At 42.0% G+C, this 24,228-nt stretch overlaps 1 protein-coding gene across 6 annotated transcripts in view; it reads right to left on the reverse strand.

The window, feature by feature from the left end:
* EML4 (EMAP like 4) overlaps positions 1 to 24,228 on the reverse strand; it is a 161,715-nt gene that overhangs the window by 42,945 nt on the left and 94,542 nt on the right. For 4 of the 6 annotated variants that reach the window (XM_075863253.1, XM_075863251.1, XM_075863249.1 and 1 more), the window contains 10 exons: positions 23,640 to 23,665; positions 23,324 to 23,356; positions 14,795 to 14,918; positions 13,699 to 13,848; positions 13,136 to 13,205; positions 12,742 to 12,852; positions 12,387 to 12,482; positions 10,375 to 10,509; positions 8,781 to 8,916; positions 4,411 to 4,562 (listed from right to left, as the gene is read on the reverse strand). In XM_075863253.1, coding sequence (XP_075719368.1) covers positions 4,411 to 4,562; positions 8,781 to 8,916; positions 10,375 to 10,509; positions 12,387 to 12,482; positions 12,742 to 12,852; positions 13,136 to 13,205; positions 13,699 to 13,848; positions 14,795 to 14,918; positions 23,324 to 23,356; positions 23,640 to 23,665 — 1,033 coding nt within the window. The remainder of the gene's footprint in view (positions 1 to 4,410; positions 4,563 to 8,780; positions 8,917 to 10,374; positions 10,510 to 12,386; positions 12,483 to 12,741; positions 12,853 to 13,135; positions 13,206 to 13,698; positions 13,849 to 14,794; positions 14,919 to 23,323; positions 23,357 to 23,639; positions 23,666 to 24,228) is intronic. The other 2 variants (XM_075863252.1, XM_075863250.1) reach the window with 1 other exon arrangement.

The raw sequence follows: 24,228 nt of genomic DNA on the forward strand, positions 1-24,228 counted from the left end.
GCTACGTTGTATTCTGTATACAGAGCATTGTTTGCCAAGTCCTGTACCCGTCAGGTCCACGGAACTGACTGGTTCAGAGACAGTGGGTTCTGCGTGTCTGACACGCAGGATTGACCTATCGATCACATCTAAGTCCATAACTTAGATGTGATGGGTAACAGGTGGATCCTGCGTGTCTCTGAACCGGTCAGTCCAGCGGACCTGACGGGTACAGGACTTGGCAAATGATAGATGCTCTGTATAGAAAATACAAAGCCGCTGTCTCTCAAAGTAAAAATAATCTTTAATAAAAACGATTTTGAAAGTTACAAACAATGATATTGCTAACAAAAAAAATAAAAAATAAACTTTCAAAGGTTTATAGCCACTAACGGGGTTATCCAGGTTATTAAAATTAGGCCATCAATATCAGATCGGTAGGGGTCCGACTATCGGCACCCCCACCGATCAGCTGTCTGAGGGCCCCAGGAGTTGTAAGAGCGTCACAGCCTCCGTTTACATGGTTCTTCTCCTGGTTTGTACTTCACGCACCGTGACATTTGTAGCGGCTGTGCAAGTTTTTGCACCACTGTTCCACTTGGCGCCCTCAAATAGCTGATCGGCGAGGGTGCCGACAGTCAGACCCCCACTCATCTAATATGGATGGCCTATCCAAAGTCAGATAACTAGTGCTGCACGGAAGACAATTGTCACATAATGACTGTAGTCAGGTGCAGCTACGTGTGATTGTTATGTTAAGACATCAATATTGCACAACTCAATGCTGCACTTTAACCCCTTAATGACCGGGCCATTTTGCACGTTAATGACCAAGGATTATTTTTTGTTTTTTCATGGTCGCATTCCAAGAGTCGTAACTTTTTTTTTATTACGTCGACATAGCCGTATAAGGGCTTGTTTTTTGCGGGACGAGTTGTGTTTTGCAATTGCACCATTTTTAGATGCTTACAATATATTGATTAACTTTTATTAACTTTATTTTAGGAGAGAATTGAAAATAAGCCGCTATTCCAGAATTGATTTTCACGTTATAAATGGACGCCGTTTACTATGCAGCGTAAATATCATGTTAACTTTATTCTATGGGTCGGCACGATTACGGGGATACCAAATATGTAAAGGTTTTATATGTTTTTCCTACGTTTGCACAATAAAAACCCTTTTAGAAAAAAATTACTTGTTTTTGCATCGCCGCGTTCCAAGAGGCGTAATTTTTCCGTCGATGTGGCCGTATGTGGGCTTGATTTTTGCGGGCCAATGCGTAGTTTTCATTAGTACTATTTTGGGGTACATAGGACTTATAGATTAACTTTATATTTTATTTTTTATGGGGGGAATGGGAGAAAAGAGAATTTTGCCGTTGTTTTTTGCGTTTTTTTTGGACGCCGTTCATCCGGTGGTTTAATTAATGTGTTCATTTTATTAGTCAAGTTGTTACGATCGCGGGGATACCATATATGTGTATGTGTGATTTGTTTTGACACTTTTACTGAATAAAACCACTTTTTGGGCAAAAAAAGTAGTGTTATTTGATTTTGACTAATTATTTTTTTTTTTTTCAACAAACTTTATTTAACTGATTGACATTTTTTTTTTTAGTCCCACCAGGGGACTACACTATGCGATGTGCCGATCGCATATATAATGCTTTGGTATACAAGGTAAACCAAAGCATTATTGCCTGTCAGTGTAAAACTGACAGGCAACCTGTTAGGTCATGCCTCCGGCATCGCCTAACAGGCAGTTGCGGAAGACAGACCTGGGGGTCTTTGTTAGACCCCCGGCTGTCATGGAAACCCGACGGCGACCCGCGATTTGTTTGCGGGGGCGCCGATCGGGTGACAGAGGGAGCTCCCTCCCTCTGTCAAACACATTAGATGCCGCTGTCACTATTGACAGCGGCATTTAATGGGTTAAACTGCCGGAATCGGAGCGCGCTTCGATTCCGGCAGTTGCAGCAGGAGCCAGGCTGTGTAGAACAGCCGTGCTCCTGCCGCTGATCACGTGGGTACAGTGACAGTACCCGCGCCATCACAGGACGGATATATCCGTCCTCCTGCGCGAACTAGCAGCTGCTGAGGACGGATATATCCGTCCTTCGGCGTTAAGGAGTTAAGGGTATGTGCACAAACAAAATCAAAAAACGTTTGAAAATACAGAGCCGTTTTCAAGAGAAACCAGCTCCTCATTTTCAGACGTTTTTTGTGGCGTTAAAAACGCAACAAAAAACTATTTGTCTATGAAAACTGCTCCAAAAACGGCTGAAGTAGTGGCATGCACTTTTTCACTGACTTTTTTTTACGCTGCCGTTTTTAAAAACGCGAAAAAAAAAACGACCCGTCGGAACAGAACGCCGTTTTCCCAATGAAATCAATGGGCAGATGTTTGGAGCCGATCTGCATACCCCGATAGCCACGGCCATGGTGTAAAACCATACACACAGGTTAGCTGTCGCTGCACAGCATACTCCGCCACCTCCCCATAAGCATGCTTGCTCAGCCTGGCCAAACTTGCATGTTTATTTCAGGGGGGAGAGGGAGACAAGCCACCACCAGACATCTATAGCAGTGGTTTATCTACTGTAGAAATCCAGCATGTCGATCCATGTTTACCTAGACATCTGCCATATTAAAGTGGCTGTCCCTTTAATATGAGAGCCTTGACTGAAACAGATAAACAGAATGGTCAGAGAAACTTCCCGTTGGCTGCTTCTTTCCCTTGCAGTATCTGCCTCGGGAGATATTACATTACATGCGGCCATTCAAACAAACTGCCGTCCATGTAATAACACGGTTGACCCAAGTCTGCCAGACAGAGCTGCTGCTTGTTAGCGGTTCTTGCCCTGGCTCAGAGGAGGGGGAAGAGCGGGGGATCCCCTCTATGACATCCATATGCACCAACTATGGACTACGTAAACGGGTTGTCCTAATGGGACAATCTTTACGTTTGGGGACTGCCCACCAGTAGATCAATGAATAAACCAGTAATGAAGGATTCAATGAAAAGTATATGATTCAGAATGAGTACGAAGCCTGGGAACATGTCCTCATATAATCTGGAGCTTACGTGGACTTCCTAAAAGTCATTTCCAAACATTGTAAGTAAGTCATTTTCTAATTGGGAGAAAAGCTTCTTATGATTATAAAGAATGTAATCTTTTGGCTAAAAAGTATTTATATAAATGGTTGAAAGATGTTCGACTGCCGTTTAAAAAAAACTTCACTGGGGAAAAAAATAAAATAAATAGACGCACAATTGGAACTCAAATATCATTGTGGATTTGAATAGAAGGTTGCACCATACAGACATTATAATATAACACCATACATACAAGTTATTACATATAAACCAATCTGCCAGCATAATAGGCTCTCTTGTTTATGGACCGCAAAGTATAGGACAGGTCCACTCTCCTATTAGCCCAAGTGGCATAAGAGAAAAAAATAAAAAAAGGGTCAGACGAATAGGAGCCATTATAGAATACCATGGACTCCGGTATGAGTCTACAGTATTCATGTGGGGAGCGCTCCCCCAACCCTCTCAGCAGTCATTGACTGGCTGCTCTACCATGTATTACAAGGTTGGTTATTCACTTGAACGGCTAACTTGTAATACTAACTTTCTCCTGCAGTGGCCACTGTAGGGAAACGCAAGACAAGCTGATCGCTAGACTGGCTTAAAGGGAACCGATCGTGCATTTTACGCTGTCCTCACAGAGGGCAGAATGATGTAGTCGGACAAGCAGATTTCAACGATCACTTATCTGCTAATGTGAAGCAGTTTATAGGAACATAAGCATCGGCAGAGATATGACTTGAGTATTCATGAGCTGCTGCTAGCTCCACGCACTCCCTGCTGACTGACAGCCGTCTCCCTATATACAGTAGTAGGGGGCCACATGTAAATCAGCTTAGAGTGGGCGGAACAAGCAAATAGTGGGTGGGGCTAGCCAGAGTGGGCAGAGCTAACAGCTCATGGATACTGCGGACTCATCTCAGCCAACACTGCCTGGACTCTTATGTAAGATCCTCAGAAACCGCTTATTACTTGCAGAGAAGTTACAGACCGCTGAAATCAGAGTGTGTCACTACATTATGCTGCCCTCAGTGAGTATGTGCGTGACAGAGTCCCATTAAGGAAGTAGGTGACTTGAAGACTGCAATCACCATATGCAGAGATCATAAAATCGACCATATTCCTGTAGCATTTCACATCACAACTAGGAGCTGCCCACGTGACTTGAATCACGATGTTTCCAGCATGGCCTACACCTTTAAATGAAGTACGGGCGTCCATTACGTCTCCATTGTCCCGTCTTCACCTGCTCCCCTAGTGATCCTGGAGCCAGTGTGCACCGTCACTGCCTGTACACAAATACCACCACGTAGTAGCAGGGACGTCCGGTCTTACCTCAATCTCCCTCTCTGGGTTAAGATTATGATCCCACAGTATGACTTTCCGGTCCTTCCCGCCTCCGGTGAGCATCATCCCGTTCCTCATTTGGCACAGTGTGAACACGCTGCCATCATGAGCTTTGATTTGCTTGCTAATTTGGTAGACTCCTGAAAACAGACACATACTTCTTATATAGCGAAGACACGATCATGTGAAATACATCTCTGTACACAGACTAGATTACTACGTCATTTATAAACTCATCACTTTTTCGTGTCTCAAAATTGAACAAAAATCATAAGGAGCGTGGATTGAAAGTTACCCAGTGAGGCGACTTTACTAAAACCTTTCAATCACTCTCCTGCATAGAAAAGTGGCGACGAGCTGCGTCAAGTAGAAAGCTCAGTGTGCACCATGTTGAGACATATCACAATATACTAAAATACCACACAGGTGTGCCGCACAGAGTATTAATAGATATGTCTTCAGAAGAAATCTGATGCTCTGCCGAAAAACACCCAATGGACAAAACGGTCTTGGCCTTTTTAGCCTCATCAGCAGAGATTCGGGTTCTAATTAGTTACGTGAGGTTTTCTGCCTGTGAGAGAAGCTTGTTACATCCTTTTCCCATGGACCATTGCCTGAAATCAGTTTCTGCAGATTTTCCTAAAGTGAGATTGCACTTCAATTCGCAAATAAGAACCCTACTTCGTGTTGACGAGGGACAAAATACAGAAACAGATCAGAAATATCTTCTAAACTCTTTCTGGACGTTACAGGGCAGCTATGTGAACAGCACTTTAGATTAATTTTTTTTTTTTTTCTTATTATAAATCACTGCTTGAAATCTCCCTACTTCCTTGATGGGTCTCCCGTAGGAGTCTCAATATCCAAGGGAGGACCCGATCAAAGCAACATGAAGAGTTGGAAATCAATAGAACTTTCCTCTAATTACATTTTATACAATATTTTATAGCAGACACAGCTCTTCCTTATTGCCACAATTTGCTGACGTTCAGCTGCAGGCGGCAAAAATCCTTTGTGGTTTTAATTGGTAGCAATAACGAAGAAGCTTGTGACATACTTTGGGTGATATTGAATTAATCTAGTGCTTCAAGCTGTAACGCATATTATACTTTATTAAAAATACAGATATAAACCTAGCAATACCAGGTGACATTTAAATTTTCCCCCCTTTCAGTGTTCAAATCCCCTGAAGCGCCGCCACAGGAAAAATTAAGTACTCATTAAAAACAATGGACTATCTGTGTAACGCACGGACATGCTGGGTCCCCTAGAGGCCACAACAGGGCAAACGTAGTATTACATGCGCCCTAATTGAACGAATGGCGGACCACATACTTGGGTCTGCTGGAGCGACGCCGTTTGTTGATGGCTCAGATGGTGGTCTCGGGTGTGGGAACCCCTTGTATGACATCCATATGCTCTAACAGGGTACATGAACAGGGGTTCCTATTGGGAGATATCCCCTTTAAAACGGGGTTCTCCCTGCAATATGTTGGGTGCTATACAAATAATGCAACATAATCTGCACAGGCCTAAACCATCAGATCTCTATTGGATGTCCCATATAATTTCGTACCTGGATAAGAAAACAAATTGCAATGCAGAAGCGCAGCCTTTATTGCATCCAATAGAAACCCAATAGTATATTTTGGCAATGCAGGCAAACAAGGCAATCCTACTAATTCCCGCATCAGAGCATTTCAGAACCCCACAGGATAAGTACTAATGGGGCCACACAAGAGCTGCCCCCCCCCCTATAATGTAAGAATAGAGAGTAAATCTATTATATGAACTCTACATCTGACCCATAACTGAAAACAAACACTTTCCCCTTTCCCTTCTTATTGTGGATGACTTCAGATCTGCTGGTGTTCATTTCCGGAGCCTGGAAACAATAGATTCAGGTTTTGTTTGCCATTTCTTGATTAAATTAGTATTAAATTGTAATCCTGGGGGATTTGGAAAGAAATGCCGAACCTCAGGGATGGGTTTTACGGTGTTTTGATTTTAGGGAATGCAGAGCAAAACAGGAAGCGCCGGCATTCAGAAAATTCCTCTGGAACGGACTAATGGCTCTCCGCTGCCTGATCCTCTGCACCCGGAGCCATGGCATTCATAACGCAGGGACTGTGCTGCTGTTTATCACACTGGTCTGGTGGGCAAATCCCAACGACAAAATGTTCTTGTGGTAAGAAGGAGATTGCAGGAGAGATTAGTGAATTCAGTGCAAATAATGAGAAAAGGATTGACTGCTTCAAACCCCGGCAGATATGATTACTACAATGCGATTATGGGATCTCGCAGCGAAGGGACATTGTGAAAAGCTATTTAATGCTTTTAAGCCTTCACATTGCAATATAATATGTAACGGTCAGACTTGCAGCTGGGTGGTCCGTTCCTTTATTATGAGGGAGAAATGGACTTCAACTTCTTATTTTGCAATGATACTTAAAATTATTTATCTCGTCCTACAGGAAGTTTACATTTTATGTATAGATAAAGCTGGTTGTAAGTAGAACATGTTTTATAGGTGGATTCCACAGAATTGATTGGGATCTGAAGACACCGGAAGTTATGCAGGGGCCGTGCCGGAAGCAGAAGGCTCCGTACACTAAAGCGGCCGTGCTGAAGCTCTGCTCCTACTCACATGAAGTACTGCAGCACGGACGCCATACTGTAAGCGGAGTGGTCTACATTCGGCACGGACCTCTGCATAATTTCCAGTGTACGGAGGCAGCCATAACAGTTGATCGGTGCAGGGTCCATGTGTCGGACCCCCACTGATCATATATTGATGACCTATTCTGTGGATAGGTTAGTATGAAAAACAGCCCCATTCCTGGGGGACCGCTTTAAAAAGTAGAAAAATTAACAGTTACACAATCTCCTAAAATCAAGAAGATTTTAAAGGGCACCTGTCAGCTGCTGTTTGTCTACCAAACTGGCCCCAGGTCTTGTTTAAAGAGGCTCTGTCACCACATTATAAGTGCCCTGTCTCCTACATAAGGAGATCGGCGCTGTAATGTAGGTGACAGTAATGCTTTTTATTTAGAAAAACGATCTACTTTTACCACGTTAGGAGCGATTTTAGCTTTATGCGAATTACTTTCTTAATACCCAACTGGGCGTGTTTTTACTTTAGACCAAGTGGGCGTTGTGGAGAGGAGTGTATGACGCTGACCAAAGTAAAAACACGCCCACTTGGGCATTAAGAAACGAATTAGCATAAAGCTAAAGTCGCTCCTAACGTGTTAAAAATAGATCGTTTTTCTAAATAAAAAGCACTGCTGTCACCTACATTATAGCACGGATCTTCTTATGTAGGAGACAGGGCACTTATGTGGTGACAGAGCCTCTGTAAGGATGTGCTCGCATACGTTTAGTTAAATTTGTATACATTTGTCCAGATAAACCACTTCATAGCCATATGCAAATGACTCTGCAAGTGCCACTTGGGCAGCCAGTTTCCCCCGCAAATGCTCCTGCTCTTTAGCCTGCTCAACTCCGCACCTTGCTCAGGATTGACGTCGGCACGCTATGGCCATGGCATTCATCCTCACTCAAGCCAAGAGTTTCTCCCAACCATTATCAACGGACAACTTTGAATCTGCCTCCTCAAAGAACACCTATTAACACAAACTCAAGACTGTAAAAGTTGTCAAATGTTCCTGTACTACAGTGGTAGGCCACATGCGGCTCTCCGGTGTTCGCAGGGAGTTCGTTTCACATCAGCTGCAGAGCCACAGGTTGGACACCACTGCTCAACTGCATACTGAATAATTATGTAATCACTCATTTATGGGTTTTCCAGTGTTTTATGTACCTAAAATACACAAATCTTATACTTTCATATTATTACCTATCCAGGTCTGCTCCATCAATGTCATAACAAATCAAAACATGAGAAAGTCCAAGGCACAGACTCACCACGTGTAGCGTTGCATGATGAGCTCTTTAGCGTGTGCCAGGCATATTAATGATATTAAGAGTGGGTAATACACCTAATGACTCAGCCATATGATGACTACAAATAATTGCTTGAGCTTTCAGAACAATTAGAGACATTTAGCTGGATGCCAAGCAAGGATTTAAAAGCAATTAAAATGTTGGGCGTGGTAGCGGGAAAAGCCTGCAACCTTCAGGATAACCTGTACATTATCACCACACCCGGCTTTTAGCGCTATTCAATATTATGTAAATCTGACGTGTTCTTTCTTGGTCCGCCTTGGTGGCATAATATAATGGACCCTCCAGCAGAAGAGGCATTACTCATACAGGAGTGCAGGTGTGAATGCTTGCTGCTGGCCAAGTCAACCTACAAGGATTATCCAGGCAGACGCCGGGGTGGAGAAGCCTACCTTTTACTCCTTTACCAGCCGTCGATTCCACTGGAGTTTTGCTCCATATTAACATGACTCCACCAGAATCTCCGGCAAGTACATCGCCATTGGATAAAAAGGCCAAGCACTGTACAAACTTTGGTTTCTCGTATTTCTGCAAAGGAAAGTTAAAGGTTAGCTCTGGAAATGGAGGGAGATTGGTTCTGTCTACAGAGTACAAGAGAAGTACCCCAAATGTATAAATGTATGCATCTCTAGTCTACTACTCGATATGTAGGTTTAGGGTCATTGTTTCATTAAAGACGAACTAAACGTTGAAAAACTTTTGACTTGTCAGGGCCTGGGCACTGAGACCCTAACCGACCACTTAAACAAAGCGGAAGAACAGACTCGGGCCTCATGCACACAAACGTAGTGGTTTTTTTTACCATACGCAAACATGGCCCCGTAGTCATCCACATATCTGTCATGCAGTCCGCAAATATGGTCTGTAGTGCATCCGTATTTAAGGGTATGCCAAAAAAAAAAAAAAGAAAAAAAAGGCTACAAATTATGTCACCATGTCCCAACCTCTTGAAAAGGTCACAATTGCTCAGACGCCATCTTCTTGGGGAGTTCCGTGGCATAGCAACGCTTAAAAATTATGGACGTTTACACATCTGTAGCTGTCCGCAACTTTGCACACACCCATAGATTTCTATGGGCGAGTCCGTGCCGCAATTCCGGACATGTTCTAGATTTTGCGGAAACATTCTTACGGCCCAGACGCATCCGTAAATATATGAAAAGGTGTTTGTGGCCAATAAAAATTAACTGGTCTGCAGATTATCTGTAATTACAAATCCATAATTACAGATAAAAACTACGGTTGCGTGCATGGAGTCTGACTTTCTTTCTGTGCACCTCTCCGAGGAAAGCCGATCAGAAACGACTCAGTACAGCGCTCACACGAGCACTTCAATGTAGCGATCGGTGGGCATCTCAGTGCTTGGACCCCCACTGATCAAAACTTCTGACAGGTCACTGACATTTAAAAAAAGCTTGTTAAGTTACACTTTAAGAAGATAATAAACAGGTGGGGGGGGGGGGGGTCACAAATTTAAAAAATTGTGTCTTTTTTTCCATGACAGTGCCACTCTTGCCCATGGGCTGTGTCTGGTATTGCAGTTTAATAATGTCCAAGTGAATGGAGCTGCAATACCAGGCACAGCCTACGAACAAGAGGGGTTGTTTCGGGGGGAAAAAAAAAAAGCAGATCCATTTGTTCAATTCTGGACAATTCTTTTAACAATGAGATACTAGGCCATGTCTGCATACAGCAAGGCGAGCTCGGATCCCAGTTCTTATAATATTTCTAAGATGTAGAAAACTATAAGAACCCCTTTATGATGGGGCTAGATGACTAATTATGATGCAAAAACAACTAACAATTTGTAAATATATGTATATAATAGAGACGGCTCATAATAGATTATCTTCAGCCATTATGAGCCATAGACGCTTTCTTCATGTAGTAATAAGTCTGCGCTCGGATGGCTTATGTAGGCCTAAACCATATTTCACCCAGACTGGATCCCAAGGGCTTCAAAAACGAAGAAAAACTATATCCTACCCCAAAAATTCCCTGTTTTCTTGCAAGAGAGTTGCCACTCCAGGTCCAGAAGAATATGTGAGATTTCCCACAGGTGACTATCGTGTTGGCATCAGTTGGATGGAATTCTACAGCCAGGACCACCTCATTCGTAGTCTGTCAAAAACACAAAAGTATAAACCAATACGTCATTTTCACAGCAGCAGACATTCATTACATAGCATTTGACAAGTTTAATAGGACTCCTGGCACCCTTTAAAGTGGCACACAGGTAGTACACCAACTGCCCCCAAATACCCAACTGCTGTCAAAAAAAGGGGCAGATAAAACTGGAGTGTAGCATATGGTCAAAAAGCGTTCCCCAACTTCTATCGCCCTCTGTCCTGGCTTTTGGCTACAAACAAGTTCTGAAAGAAGCTGTAGACTAAACGGTCCAATGGGTACTACAGAAAGCCCATTGCTTTTTATCCGTAAGAGAAGCCATTTATGAAAAGCTTAAAAGCAGCAAAATGCTCTGAAACGCTACGGAGCTGAAAGGAACACTCCGGGCAAAACGGATACATTGTTATACCTAGTGTAGGACTTGAGAGGGCGGAGCATGACACAAATGTAAAGAACACCAAACAGAATCCCTGTGTCCTGCACCGCCCCTTAGGCCTAGACCTAACGTATTAGCTTTGCCTTTAATTTTGTACCCAGTTTTCTGTTGGACAAATGTCATTTGACAAAGGGGTTTACTTTTTGGCTTTAACAATGTGAACATCTGAAATGTAGTCAAAGCTCGAAATCAATTGGACAGTGTCAGAGAGCCAAGTATCACGCGCCCCACCCCTGCCCTTTCCATCAAGAGAAACACCCCACTGACAGTACAGGAGGTCATTTACATATCTGGTGCCAAATAGAACGTCACCGACATCTCAAAAACGGAGGTGGCTAGATAGGTAGCACTCAGCTGCACATGTATGGGCTAGTGAAAGGTTCTCTAAGTGAAGACCGAGAGGAGAGGTGTGGGGGTATAATGCTGCAGTCTCGGATTGTTTCGCAGGGTAACTAGTTTACATAATTAAAGAACCTCCCTAGCCCCTCTTTATCTGGTTGTATTACAAACTGAATATGTCATCAAGATTAACCCCTTAATGACTTAATGACTGGGCCTGAAAAGGCCTTAATGTTTGTTTGTTCTTTCAGCACCCATCACTTTTTTTTCTCATTGACGTGGCTGCATGAGGCTTTGTTTTATGCAGGAGAACTTGTATTTTTCCCTGCAGTTTGGGGGTATAAATAAATTACTGTAATTTATTTTTGCAGCATACATACAAAAGTCATTTGGCATTTTTTTTTTTTTATTCCGTGTAGTTTTCACACTAAACCTATTCAATTACTTCTTTTTAGTTATTACAGTCAGATACTTAATGTGTTATGTTTTAGACTAAACGACTTTGTTGACTTTTTTTTAATCCCATGAAGGGAGAACTTTATTTTATACTTGTATGCGAATACATTATACGGTCTTCCTATGACACGAGCTGCTGTTAGGACAACGCAATGTGCCGTAACAGCAGGCTTACAGAGCTGACAGGCCTGGGGTTCTTTCTAGGTCACGGAGTGTGGCAATGAAAGAGTTAAATAGACGGGTTCGGAGGTTCCTCCGATCCCAGCCGCATTCATGAGGCTACTCTAAGTACAGGTCCTGTTTAGAGCATGAGAGCGCTGTAGAGCTCATAAGCCTTTTCCAAGAGACAGTGGGCGGTCGGGAAGGGGCTAAGGTTGTATCTTTACGAACTGCTCACAACTATTTTTTGTTGAATGAAGTCCATGAAATTTGATATAAAAAAATAAAAGAAACTATAAAGTATCGTATTTAAACCACGATCGTAAGTTTTGTGTAGTGAGTGTAAAGTTGTCAATAGACTGCAAATATTTCCATAAAGCGGCTCATAGGCTCGACCAGAATGTCAGGGACCCAAAGCACAAAAAAGCCTAAGAAACCGGCAAACCATATAAAAAGTCTCATTCCGTTTTGAAATAATTACCTTGATTTCAGCTACTTTTGACTTCTTTTGCCAATCCCACACGGTTAACATATGTTCATTGGAGTCATCGATCACTGCCAAATGTACCCCAGAGTCCTGAAACACATTAACACCTTATTAGTACTTAGAGTCCAAGACCCATGTCCTAGAACAATCTCTATTGTTATTACAGTATGTTCTGTACGATCAGTAAACCAGTGAGCAAATATAGGTGTGATATATCCCAGCAACAGAACAACTGGGATACATGCACCAGACCAGACTACACCACCCTGACCAGTACGAAGAAGATTATACCAGTGATGTTTGCTTGTAACAAGTTAACACTTTATGAAGCCATATAAGTAAATTTTACCGCTTTTGAGAAATCCAGGCATCCAACGCCACGCTCGAAGGTCCCAAGGCCGATGACTTGCAACGTGGAGAGACTAACAGAGTCCCAAACTCTAACATGAGGTTGTAGAGGCTGAAAATCATACAAATCAAAAGGGATTAGTATGTGTGATTGTCAGATATAAAAACCTATAAATACACCTACGGCTACAAGGAAAGCAGTACTGATATGTAAAGGAAAATCTAGTCGTATTAGTATTATCACAAGAGCATGCCACAAAAATACATATATACACACACACACACACACACTACGTATAAATTGTGATATATTGTAAAATACAAAAGTGTAACAGGAAAACAAGCTAGATTAAGTAAAGGCAGATTTACTAAGGGTCAGGGAATGTGATTATTACCCTTCCATCCTTGTCCACTCCTGCAATCTGTCCTGTGGCGATTCTGATTTTGTCTGGATGGAGAGCGATACTGCACCAAGCAATATATAAAGAAAAAAAATCATCAAGATGGACAAAATGGTCTTTGCAGAAACAAAAGACAGTGTCAGCGGTTTTCATGTATACACAGGATCTATAGCAAGGACAGCAAGAACATCTCTACTTGAAGGGCTAAACCTATTCTCTATGTAAAATCTGTCTTCTATACAGCATCCTAGTGGAAAATCGGGTTCACGATAAGGCACACAGAACGATTGTCCAAAAAGCACACACTCGTTGGCATGAACCATCGCTGCTTTTATCTAGATACAGTGCCACAACTGTCCACAGGTTGAGTGTGGTAATGCAGCTTCTATTAACTTCTATGGAGTCTAGCTGCAATACCAGATGCAACCCATGGACAGGTGTGGTGATGTTTCTGGAAGAAAAGTTATGTTTTTCCAGTCTTGGTAAAACCGTCTAATGAGAGAGAGAAAAAAGCAGTACACCATGCGAATTGTGCAAAAGAATGAAAGACCGCTTACCATTTAACACAATCTGTATGACCCAGATAATGCCGTTGAGTTCTTTCGTCATAGTTGAACAGTACTACAACAGATGCGATGAAATACACAATTTCTCCAGTAGGGAGGAGGTAAACATTAGCGCGACAGTCTCTACCACGATAACCATATCTTTACAATATTCTGTTAAGGTAAAGACACCAAAGTGAAGAAAGATAAAAACAAAAAAATTACAGTAGCATAAAGGATGTGGTAACTTCTTAGAACCTTATTTGTTCTGACCCCATTTCATACGCCTAAACATATCCAGTGCTCATGGTATAGACTTGTATCAAATAGGAAGAGTTGGGTTGCAAGGTTTCTGCTAAAAGTGGTGAACCCAGTTATAGGGGTTATCGGAGAAGCAAATGATCATCTATCTAGAGGAGAAGTGATCATTTTCTGATCGCTGGCAGCCCCACCTATAGTAATAACGGGGGTCCCAAACTCACTGGTAACTCCCCATTGCTCGACCAATGCACACGGCCACTCCAGTAAGTCTTTGGGTAGAAAGTAAACAAAAGCACAGCGCTTAGATGTTTCCGTTATTCTCAGACATTGAATGGATCGGCAGCGCATGCTCGAGCGCCGCTCCATTTAGAATCCTCCCCAGAGTGGAAGGTGCAGTGAGAAGGATATGGGGGTTCAAAACCCGTTCTCACGATTGGCGAGGTTGCCAACAATCAGAAACTCAGGTGAGAATTTATAATTCTGGGAAAACCCTTTAAGTTAAGAGGGACAATTTTACTCTATGCCCGAAAAGCGTCAGTCTAAGTAAAGCCAATAGAGGCTCTGGTGAGTACCTGCGCCCCTTTCATTATAAACTTTATCGCAGGGATCTCCGAGCGTAGGCCTCCACCGATTTAATCTTCTGACATGTGCCTTGTACATGTAAGAATAAAATTGATTATATATTTTTTGCACAAAGGAACAATTTAGCATGACAATACGCATGGAAAGGGGGCAAATTCCTTTGCAACTACGGCACGGTGGGAAAAAGTAATCGGCCTTTTTTTTTTTTTTGCAGATTCGGTCTATCATCTACCGGGCACATCATATTTATCAAATAAAAGGATACACCCACTCCAGCTTTAATTTCTCTGGGGACAGCTCTGTCCTTATGTCTTCATAGCTTTCCACGTCGGAAGGAATGAACATTGTGATTGGTCGGCCTCGCATAAACATCTTAATGTATTCTCCCTCTACAGAAACAAGACAAGAATATGCCGCATGGTGTCAAAGAGTAGCAGCATTGAAAAAAAACAAAAAAAAAAACAAAACAACATCACTGCGGCAATAAAAGGTGAAACGGTTAGAGTTAGAGAAAGCCATTGTGCGTGCCAGACCAACATCCCGAGACTGCAGTCAACGTGCAAAGGTTACAATGACTGCACTCCCAGCAGTGCTTGGTTTAGAGAAGATAGATTACTAAAACCAGCTGAAAATAAAAGTATTAAGGAAATCTATGTGCTTGTGAACAGAAAGAAAGTTGGAGAATTGCTCCCGAGATTAATAATGGTTCTGAAGCGATGAGTACAACACAACGTCCGAAACCACCTAGATACTGCGATCCCATAAAAAAACTAAAAAAAAACTTTATAGAAAAACAAGAAGCAACATTTTTGCAAAACCAAAACGCTAGAGGAGACCGGGAACTTTCCAACCCGCCTCAGACGAACACATACAATGCGTCACTTTTCACGGGATCTGCTGACCATCTCAAAGTCTGGACAGCAGCGAACAAACGGATACCAGGTCACCAGCGCAGCATTGTATCATCCACTTACATTTCCTTTGTCTTCTGAAATTGTACAGAAATGCTTTCATAGTGACCCATTAACTTTACAGGGTGTTGCAGGAGATTTGTTTTAAGAATCAAAAGGGAGATAAATCTCACAAACCTCAACTAAGGTCCTTTTACACGGCCGGATATGAGCCGTGAAAATAAGCGTCGATCAACGAGGCAGCTAGTTAATCACAAGGAGCAGTGATCAGTAATGTATGGGGTACCTGCCGATCGCTCGTCACATTGGCAGCACATCTTCCGGTCTACACAGGGAGATGTGCTGCAGACATTATTTCTTGCTGCATAAATGACACGATCAGCTGATGAACGAGCAATGGTCAGGAATGAGCATTTATAAGAACTCATTTGCCCATGTAAAAGGGCCCTAAAGAATGTAAGTGAAATTCCTCTTAACGTGCAGATCTGATGTGTACCAGCAATGGTCAAGCATAAAAGTGGTTTACAAATTAATCCTAAAACATTATCGAATGTGCAAGAATTTTGCCATCTGAAAAATGGAGAACTACTCAAGTGAACCCCTTCTCTAAAAACAGCTACCTCGCAGCTCACCTGAACGCTGTAAGCTCTGGCAGGCCATGCATACATTTCCCCTTCAGCAACCATAGCCAACCAGGTGATCTAAAGGTATTAAAATGGTGTAGTCTCATGAAAACAGCCCATCCTTATGCCCTATTAGGGCACAGACCTCAGAGAACGGTCCCCCACTCGGGACCCCTCTCTGAGCTAGAATGGGGTCGATTTGTAATATCGGCCCCCGTTCTGGCAGACTCGACACCTCCATTTAATAGAACGTCCGTTTTGTAATACATTTCTCTAGTCAAAGCTTCCACCGCCAGTTATTTACTGGGGATCCCATGAGACTGTCCTGTAGTGGTCAGCTGAAATGATGAAGCCCCTTTAAAGCATACCTAACCTTTCAGTTGACTTTTTAGAATAAGCGGTCATACGTGAGGAAGGCTCTCTCCCATTCAGTTTTGCCTGAGAGTCGATGGGGCCTAATTGCATATCTTCTATACACGGCACACCCAGGGAAGAGAACATCCTGCTTTGGCTTTTCTTTGCAGCACACCCTCAAACAGCAGTACTAAGCAGTGTAGCTGCGAATCCAGCACTGGGGTGAGATCTAACACCTTCTAGAAGCATCAGCGTCTCTGCCACTCTTACCTGTTCCCTTCTCCCTATCCCCATAGACTTCTATGGGCAGTTGTAACCTGAACCCTCAGTGAGCTGATAGTTTCATCTTGAGACAGAAATTGCAGTAAATTCAGAGTGGACAGTTGGATGGGGCTGAAAAGTGGAGAGATTTTTTCACTAAGATCGATTACAAGTTTCTTATATTTGCTAGTACTATTAATTTATGCAAAATTTGTTTAAAAGTCCGACCATTTAAGGTTTTCTAGAAAAGTGGAAATTTGAAACATTCAATTTTTGGGCTGAATATGAATTTAAATAAGACCTTCTGGTATGAATATGAAAATAAGCCGTAAAAACTATTTTATGGTTTGAGCTGGCACAGACGGCCTTCTGTTTAACTAATCATGGGGTAAAAACATTATCGAATATAAGAAATAATAAAACGCATGAAATAACATTCCTATTAATGTCTCCCTATATGAGGTAAGATTATAAATATGTTTTACGACTTCTAAATGTTGGTAAAGTACTTTGGGCCTTGAGATGTAGTCAGACTGTTGAGACGGTATTTATAGTAATATATTAGATGTGAGGCGTGTAATATATTATAACATGGGCTATAATTTGAGTCATAGCTCATAAAAACACAGCATATGCCACTGGAAAACACTATTAAGCCCTTTAGATTCAGTTTGATGAACAGGTTAACGCTTATTTTCTTGTGTTTTTAAGTTGCGTTTCATTGCAGTGGAAAAATTGCAGTGTCCAGATGTACTCAATGTAAAAAGAACTCAACAGGGGTCCCCGAGTCCCCTGTGTGAATGGAGCAGTAGTGCGCATGCGTGGTGACCGCTCCATTTACTTTTTTTGGACTAAGAGTGTACGAGGTCCCTACATGCTGTTTGTCCAGATCATGAGACCCATCGTCAGGCCTGGATCTGCATCTGTATTCGGATTGTGTGAAACGGAGCTTTAAAAAAAAAAAAAGATTTTTTGCATGTTACAAAGTCAGTACAAGATGAATAATTTCAGAACTTTTTCCACCTTTAATGTGACCCATAATCTGTACAATTCCATTGAAAAACAAACAAATTAGAGGGGAATAATAAAAACAAAAACTACAATAATGTGGTTGCATAAGTGTGAACACCCTCTTATAATTGGGGATGTGGTTGTGTTCAGAATTAGCCAACCACAATTAAACTAATGTTAAATAGTAATCAATACACAGCTGCCATTATTTAAAGTGATTCTGAGTTCTGATTCTGGATTACATTTGGCATAACAGTGACATTACCAAGAACTGGACGTCTCTCAAAACGTTATGAAAATACTAAAATTGGTCCGGGAGGCTACCAAGAGGCCTACAGCATCATTAAAGGAGATGTAGGACATTCTGGCAGGTACTTGTGTAGTGCATGTGACAATCTCCCGTATGCTTTATATGTCTGGGCTGTGGGGAAGGGTGGCAGGATTGAAGCCTTTAACAAAAAAAAACATCCAAGCCTGGCTATGTTTTGCAACTTCAAGTCTGCCAGAAGCACGTGGGAAAACGTGTTATGGTCTGATGAGAACAAGTTTGAACGTTTTGGCCATAATTCCAAAAGTTATGTTTGGTGCAAAGCCAACACTGCACATCACCAGAAGAACCATACCCACAGTGGGGCACGGTGGGGGCAGCATTATGGAGCACGGTGGGGGCAGCATTATGGAGCACGGTGGGGGCAGCATTATGGAGCACGGTGGGGGCAGCATTATGGAGCACGGTGGGGGCAGCATTATGGAGCACGGTGGGGGCAGCATTATGGAGCACGGTGGGGGCAGCATTATGGAGCACGGTGGGGGCAGCATTATGCTTTGGGGCTGTTTTTCTGCAGCTGGAACTGAGACTTGTCATGGTGAAGGGAATTCTGATCTGTTCCAAATATCAGTCAATATTGGTACAAAACCTGCAGGCCACTGATAAAAAGCAGAAGAGGAATTTCACCTTTCAGCACGACAACGACCCAAAGCAAAACCTCCAAATCCACAAAAGAATGGCTTCACCAGAAGATCAAAGTTTTGGAATGGGCCAATCCAGAGCCCATCCCTGAATCCCATTGAGAATCTGTTGGGTGACCTGAAGAGGGCTGTACACAGGAGATGCCCTCGTAATCTGACAGATTTGGAGAACTTTTGCAAGGAAGAGTGGGCAACAATTGCCAAGTCAAGATGTGCCATGCTGATCAACTTCTACCCGAAAAGACTGAATGCCGTCATATAGTAAAAGGGTAAACAAAGTATTACTTTAAAGGTGTGCATATTTACACAACCACATTTTTGTTCATTTTTATTTTTCCCCTCTAAATGATTTCAGTTTGTTTTTCAATACAATTGTACAGATTATAGGCCACATTAAAGGTCCAAAAAGTTCTGAAATGATTAATCTTGTACTGATTTTGTAACATACAAAAACCTGGCATTTTAACAGGGGTGTGTAGACTTTTTATAGTCACTGTATATGGAACTAATTTTTCAGTTACTAAAAATTCTGCAACAAAGTTGCAGCATGTGAACTCGTCCTACGGCATCAGAGGTATATGTTTTTTTTTGTGACGTATACCTTAGACGGTAGGCTCTGACGTAAACCACTTTCTCTCCCCCATCCACCTCTGTCTCATTTCCCCTTTCTTTGTAAGTATATATTTAAATTATGACTCTTTGTATTCACGATGATGGCGTTTTAATACCTGGTTTGTTTTACAATTGTTGAATGATTTATTGTGTCGCCTGTTTGGGCTTTTCAATGAAATTAATTAAACCCTATAATTTTTAAAATAATCAAAAATAGTCGCAATGTCCAGACACTGAACTAAGCGGATTAAAAAAAAAAAAATGTAATATATTTCCCAATTCTCTTGACTGGATACATAAATTGTACTTTACGATTCACAACTTTTGATTTTTTGATTTTTTTTTAAGTTCACATGCCAAACTTATTTTGGCTTTGTGCTACTTTTTTGTAGTAACAGAGACTGGAAAATAAAAAAACTTTTCCCAGGTGTTTTTACAACATTAAAAAACCAACCATCTGGAGCTACAATATAAAATTGATTTTATATCGGCTTTTTAAACAAAGGGGAAATTGTACTTCTACAAAATATAGGTTTGTGGTAAAATGAAAAAAAGTCAGCAAAAATCTTTATTCTCCTGGAGCGAAGTAATTTAATAAAACAGACATACAGCGAAGACAACAGAAAAGAGTGGGAACGCTTAGATCCAGCGATGGAGGACTGCTCACCATGTTCCAGCTCAATAACGGACACCACGGCTAAACTTCTCAGCAGAAATATTCAAATATGAATTAAAAGTAATAATACGACCGCAACGATTGATTGCTACCATGTGGTACTCCTTAAAGATTCTGGTTATAAAGCTCCAAATCTTACTTCCCTTTACACAGCTATAGAGTTAAATAAAAATCTGCCTGCAGCTGCCACTAGAGGGAGCTCACCGCATACCGATTATAGAGCTGTATAAATACATATTCAGTAAGCTCCCCCTAGTTGGCTATACAGTGAATTCAGAGCTCTGTTTAAGATGCTCAAGGAAAACGTTGACCAAGTCAGAAAAAAAATGAAAAAGAAAACCTTAAGCTGCATGGGTTACTTTTAGTTGTGTAATTAAAGTGCCACCATCGAGACAGTGATCATGTGTCAAAGGGCATCTAAGATACCCATTAAGGGTTAAAACAACCCTAGGTACCTGCTGTTTTAACCCCTTCGTGGCATCTATAAATGCTCTTATCTGTAGCGCCAGTCTCATGATAGTAACTTTTTTTTTCTTCCAATTTGACAATCCCATAATTAGAATTGCTCAAAGTTGTTTGTCAACGATATTCCTCTATGCAATAAAATTGGAAAACTCAGCTAGGATAACGCCTAGGATAAGCGCACAGTGAACAATGACATATTTAGATTCACATATTCATTGCAATGTGTGAGGAGATTGATCTTTGCTGAATCTATACACTACTAAAACCTGTCCATGTAGCTTAGGCCTTACAGGAAAAAAAAACAAAAAAAAAAAAAAACACATTTTAAGAGACCCCATTATGTGCAGGGCAATGAGCGACCGCGCAGACAAATTGTGTGTTAATCCATGTGTCAGCTTTCACCTGTATGACTTCACGATGGATACCATTGAACATGCACACGAAGAGCATGCACAGATTACAGAGATTTCATGCTAAAGCAGAGTTTGCAGGAAGATAGAGCAGATTGTCAATTTAAGAAGCAATTTTTTTTTGCAGAATATACGAAGTTTGTTTATTTTCTGTCAGTGAAGCCAAAGCCGGAACAGGAAGGTCTTCAGAAAATCAATCCATTAATCTTTTCCTTCATATTTTTTTTTATTTGATTTTTTTTATTATAGAAAACATGCAAAATAATTGGTTAGTTTTGATATAGACTGAGGTGGTACTGCAGGGCACCTTGCACAAATGGACATTATACTAGAGGGGTACTCTCGTGATATCTGATGTGACAGAAGAAGCTGGGACCCTGACCCCATAGAAGTCCAAAACAAGTAGTTCCCAGTCCCAAGCATAAAGCTGGCGACGCATGGGCAGAGACCTCGGCTTCTTCACAATGGGGACTTCTGAAAATCTATTATTTAGAGGACTAACCATTCTAATTGTCATGTCAGAAAGTGATGTCAATCTCCACCTTTCTTATACCATGTCATTAGCAGGTCCAGAAATCTGTGCCAATTCATTTCTTAATATATCTAAAGTTAAAACACAAAAATCTTGCTGCCTGCACTAGGGTGGGGGGGATTGTGAGATTACTGAATACGGTTTGATTATTTAGCTCCCTCTAGTGGTGGCTGCAGGCAGCCAGATCATCTTAACTTCTAGGAGTTTTCCCAGAATCAAAACTTATCACCTATATAAAGATGAGGAGCATACACCATGCAGCTCCATTCAATGTCTGAGAATGACAGAAACAGACTAGCGATGTACTTAGCTGTTGCCATCATTTTCTGACTTTGAATGGAGCGGCAGCGCGCATGTGCAACGACCACTCCATTGCAGTCGAGCAGTGGAAAGGAATAGGGGGTGTTTAGGAACCCCCGTTCTCAATTGGTGCGGGTCCCAGTGGAAGGCGATAAGCAAATTACCACCTATCCCGTGGATAGATCATTTTTATTCTGGCACAACCCCTATAAGTTTTCTGCAAGTTATTTGTATCAGAAAAGTGGAGCTCCACTATATAAACGTATATTAAGAAAAGAATCAGCACAGAATGTTGGATCTATTAAAGGGGTTGTCCGGGACACGTAAAACACAGGCTGCAGGCAGAGTCTGGGATAGATTAACAAAACAAGTTATACTCACCAAATTAATCCTATACCACTGCAGCGCCGCTGCTCCGATTATCTCCACCGGTCTGTAAACCTTTACAGGAAGTCAGGACGTCCTGTTCGGGTGCAGCCAATTACTGGCATCAGCGGTGTTGCTGGCAAAAACGGCGCGTCATTCCTAATGCCCTGTGATTGGCTGCATCCGAACAGGATGTCATCACTTCCTGTAAAGGTAAACAGAACGGTGGAGATCACTGGAGCAGCGTCAGGGGATTTAGTAGGAGTAGAATGTTTTATTTTAGCCCCTGCCATGCCTGTAGCCCTTGTTATACATGTCCCAGCCATATGAACTCGTGAATGAAACAGATTTGATTTTACACAAAATGGAACTGCCATCTTATGGGGAATACAATTATTTAGTAAAGCTAGGAGAGCTTAAAGAGTTGTCTAGTTTAGAAAACCCATTTTCATACACCCTATTGGGGGAATTCTGAGTTCATAGAAGGGGGTCCTCTGTTTAGGATCCTCATCTCTTGTGGATAGCAGTTACAAAGGGCGTCTTTTGTTCTGGGGGACCTGCCCTGTATTACACAGACAACCCATTGATTTGAATGGGCACGGTCTAATGCTTTATTTCTCTTGTGGTGGGACAGCAGGGAAACTGAACACTTAAGGGGGGGTTTACATTGGTCTATTATCGAGCAGACAAGTGTTCATAGAATGCTCGTTGCCGATAATTGCTTTTTGTAAATAGGGCAGCGATCAGCAGATAAACGAGCCAACGCTCAATCTGCTAATCGTATCGTATTAAAAAAGTTAAATATCGCTGGCGGAAGCACATCTGTGTACACAGGGAGACGCGCTGCCAACATAACGCATGGGGACGAGCGATCAGAGTAACGATCACTCATTCCCAACCATAGCTCCTTGTGACAGGAGCAAACGAGCGGCGATCAACGATGTCTCCTTGACCAGCGCTCGCTGCACCAGCCGATCGGCCGGTGTATTAGGGGCTTCACTGCCAGGTTTCCCCACAAATCGCATCTGATCTCTGGGGATTCCTGCAGGGGGACACGGACCAGCCTATTGTCAAGAGTTCCTACTAACAAGAAGAGATTGTCCAAAGTGGACATCCCCTATAACTAGAAATTTAATGGGCAGAATTGAGCAGCCAGAGGAATAGATCTCGCATGTAACAGGTAGCACTAGTTAAAGCCTCCATGCCAAAGATTATATTTCTCGTTTAGCTGCAGACAAACGCAAGATCAAAGAGGTTATAGAAGCGGAAAGGGCCAAGCTGCAGAGTCCCACGCTGAATCTTACCTTGGCTGTTTTTTTCTCTTGTCGACATTTTGGCTGGTTTTGAGACAGAAGTAAAACAACTTAAACTCAAGTCAGTGCTTCAGTCTGCTTAGCATGTAATCGAGCGGCCACTTTTTAAATTTATATAGAAATTAATTGATCAAAAAACACACATGACGAGTAACGTCTGTATCACAATGTGTCTTATTGGTAGAAACGAAAAACGTAAAGAAACGTGATAATACTGCTGTTTAAGTTACATGAACAGAATCCCAAGAAAATAAGTAACCACAATGGTGTAATAAATAACTGCACACAGTCGGAGTTTGGTTTTTACCTGGGCTGACGACAATATCTTTATGCCTGAAAACAAAAATAATAGGGCATTACTTTAACGTTATACAGATTGCAAAGCAGCTGGGTGCAGCCTGAAGAACGGAGCGCGGCGATGAAGAATACCGCTAGTTACTTAGCGTAGGAAGAAAGAAAATACTAATTGTGAAAGCAATAACGAAAAGTGCTTCAAGATACAGAGAGGTAACGGCTACATACGTATACACACAGTCCATTACAGCAGAAGCGGATGGTCCAGAAGTCCTGGTAAAGCAGGATTGAAAGAAAGTGGTCCCAATGCTAGGGAAAATGATAGTCCAGAACAGATTGCAGAGTAGGGACTGTTGCGAAACCCTGACCAGACACCATTTTTCCTGCATCTTTCCTTTCATGGACTCCTATCACTCTGCAGTCTCCAGAAGTTAGGCCCCATGTGCATGTCCGTAGTTTCTATCCGCGATTACAAATCAGTCATTGCGGATAAAATACTGACACGAATTTCTACCGGCCACGGACACCTTCCAGTGTATATATGCAGGAACATCTCCTATTTTCCACATTTACGGACCGTGCTCTTATACTTAGCGTGTACG

The sequence above is a fragment of the Rhinoderma darwinii genome, chromosome 4 (assembly GCF_050947455.1).
Source record: "Rhinoderma darwinii isolate aRhiDar2 chromosome 4, aRhiDar2.hap1, whole genome shotgun sequence".
Classification (NCBI taxonomy): Eukaryota; Metazoa; Chordata; class Amphibia; order Anura; family Rhinodermatidae; genus Rhinoderma; species Rhinoderma darwinii.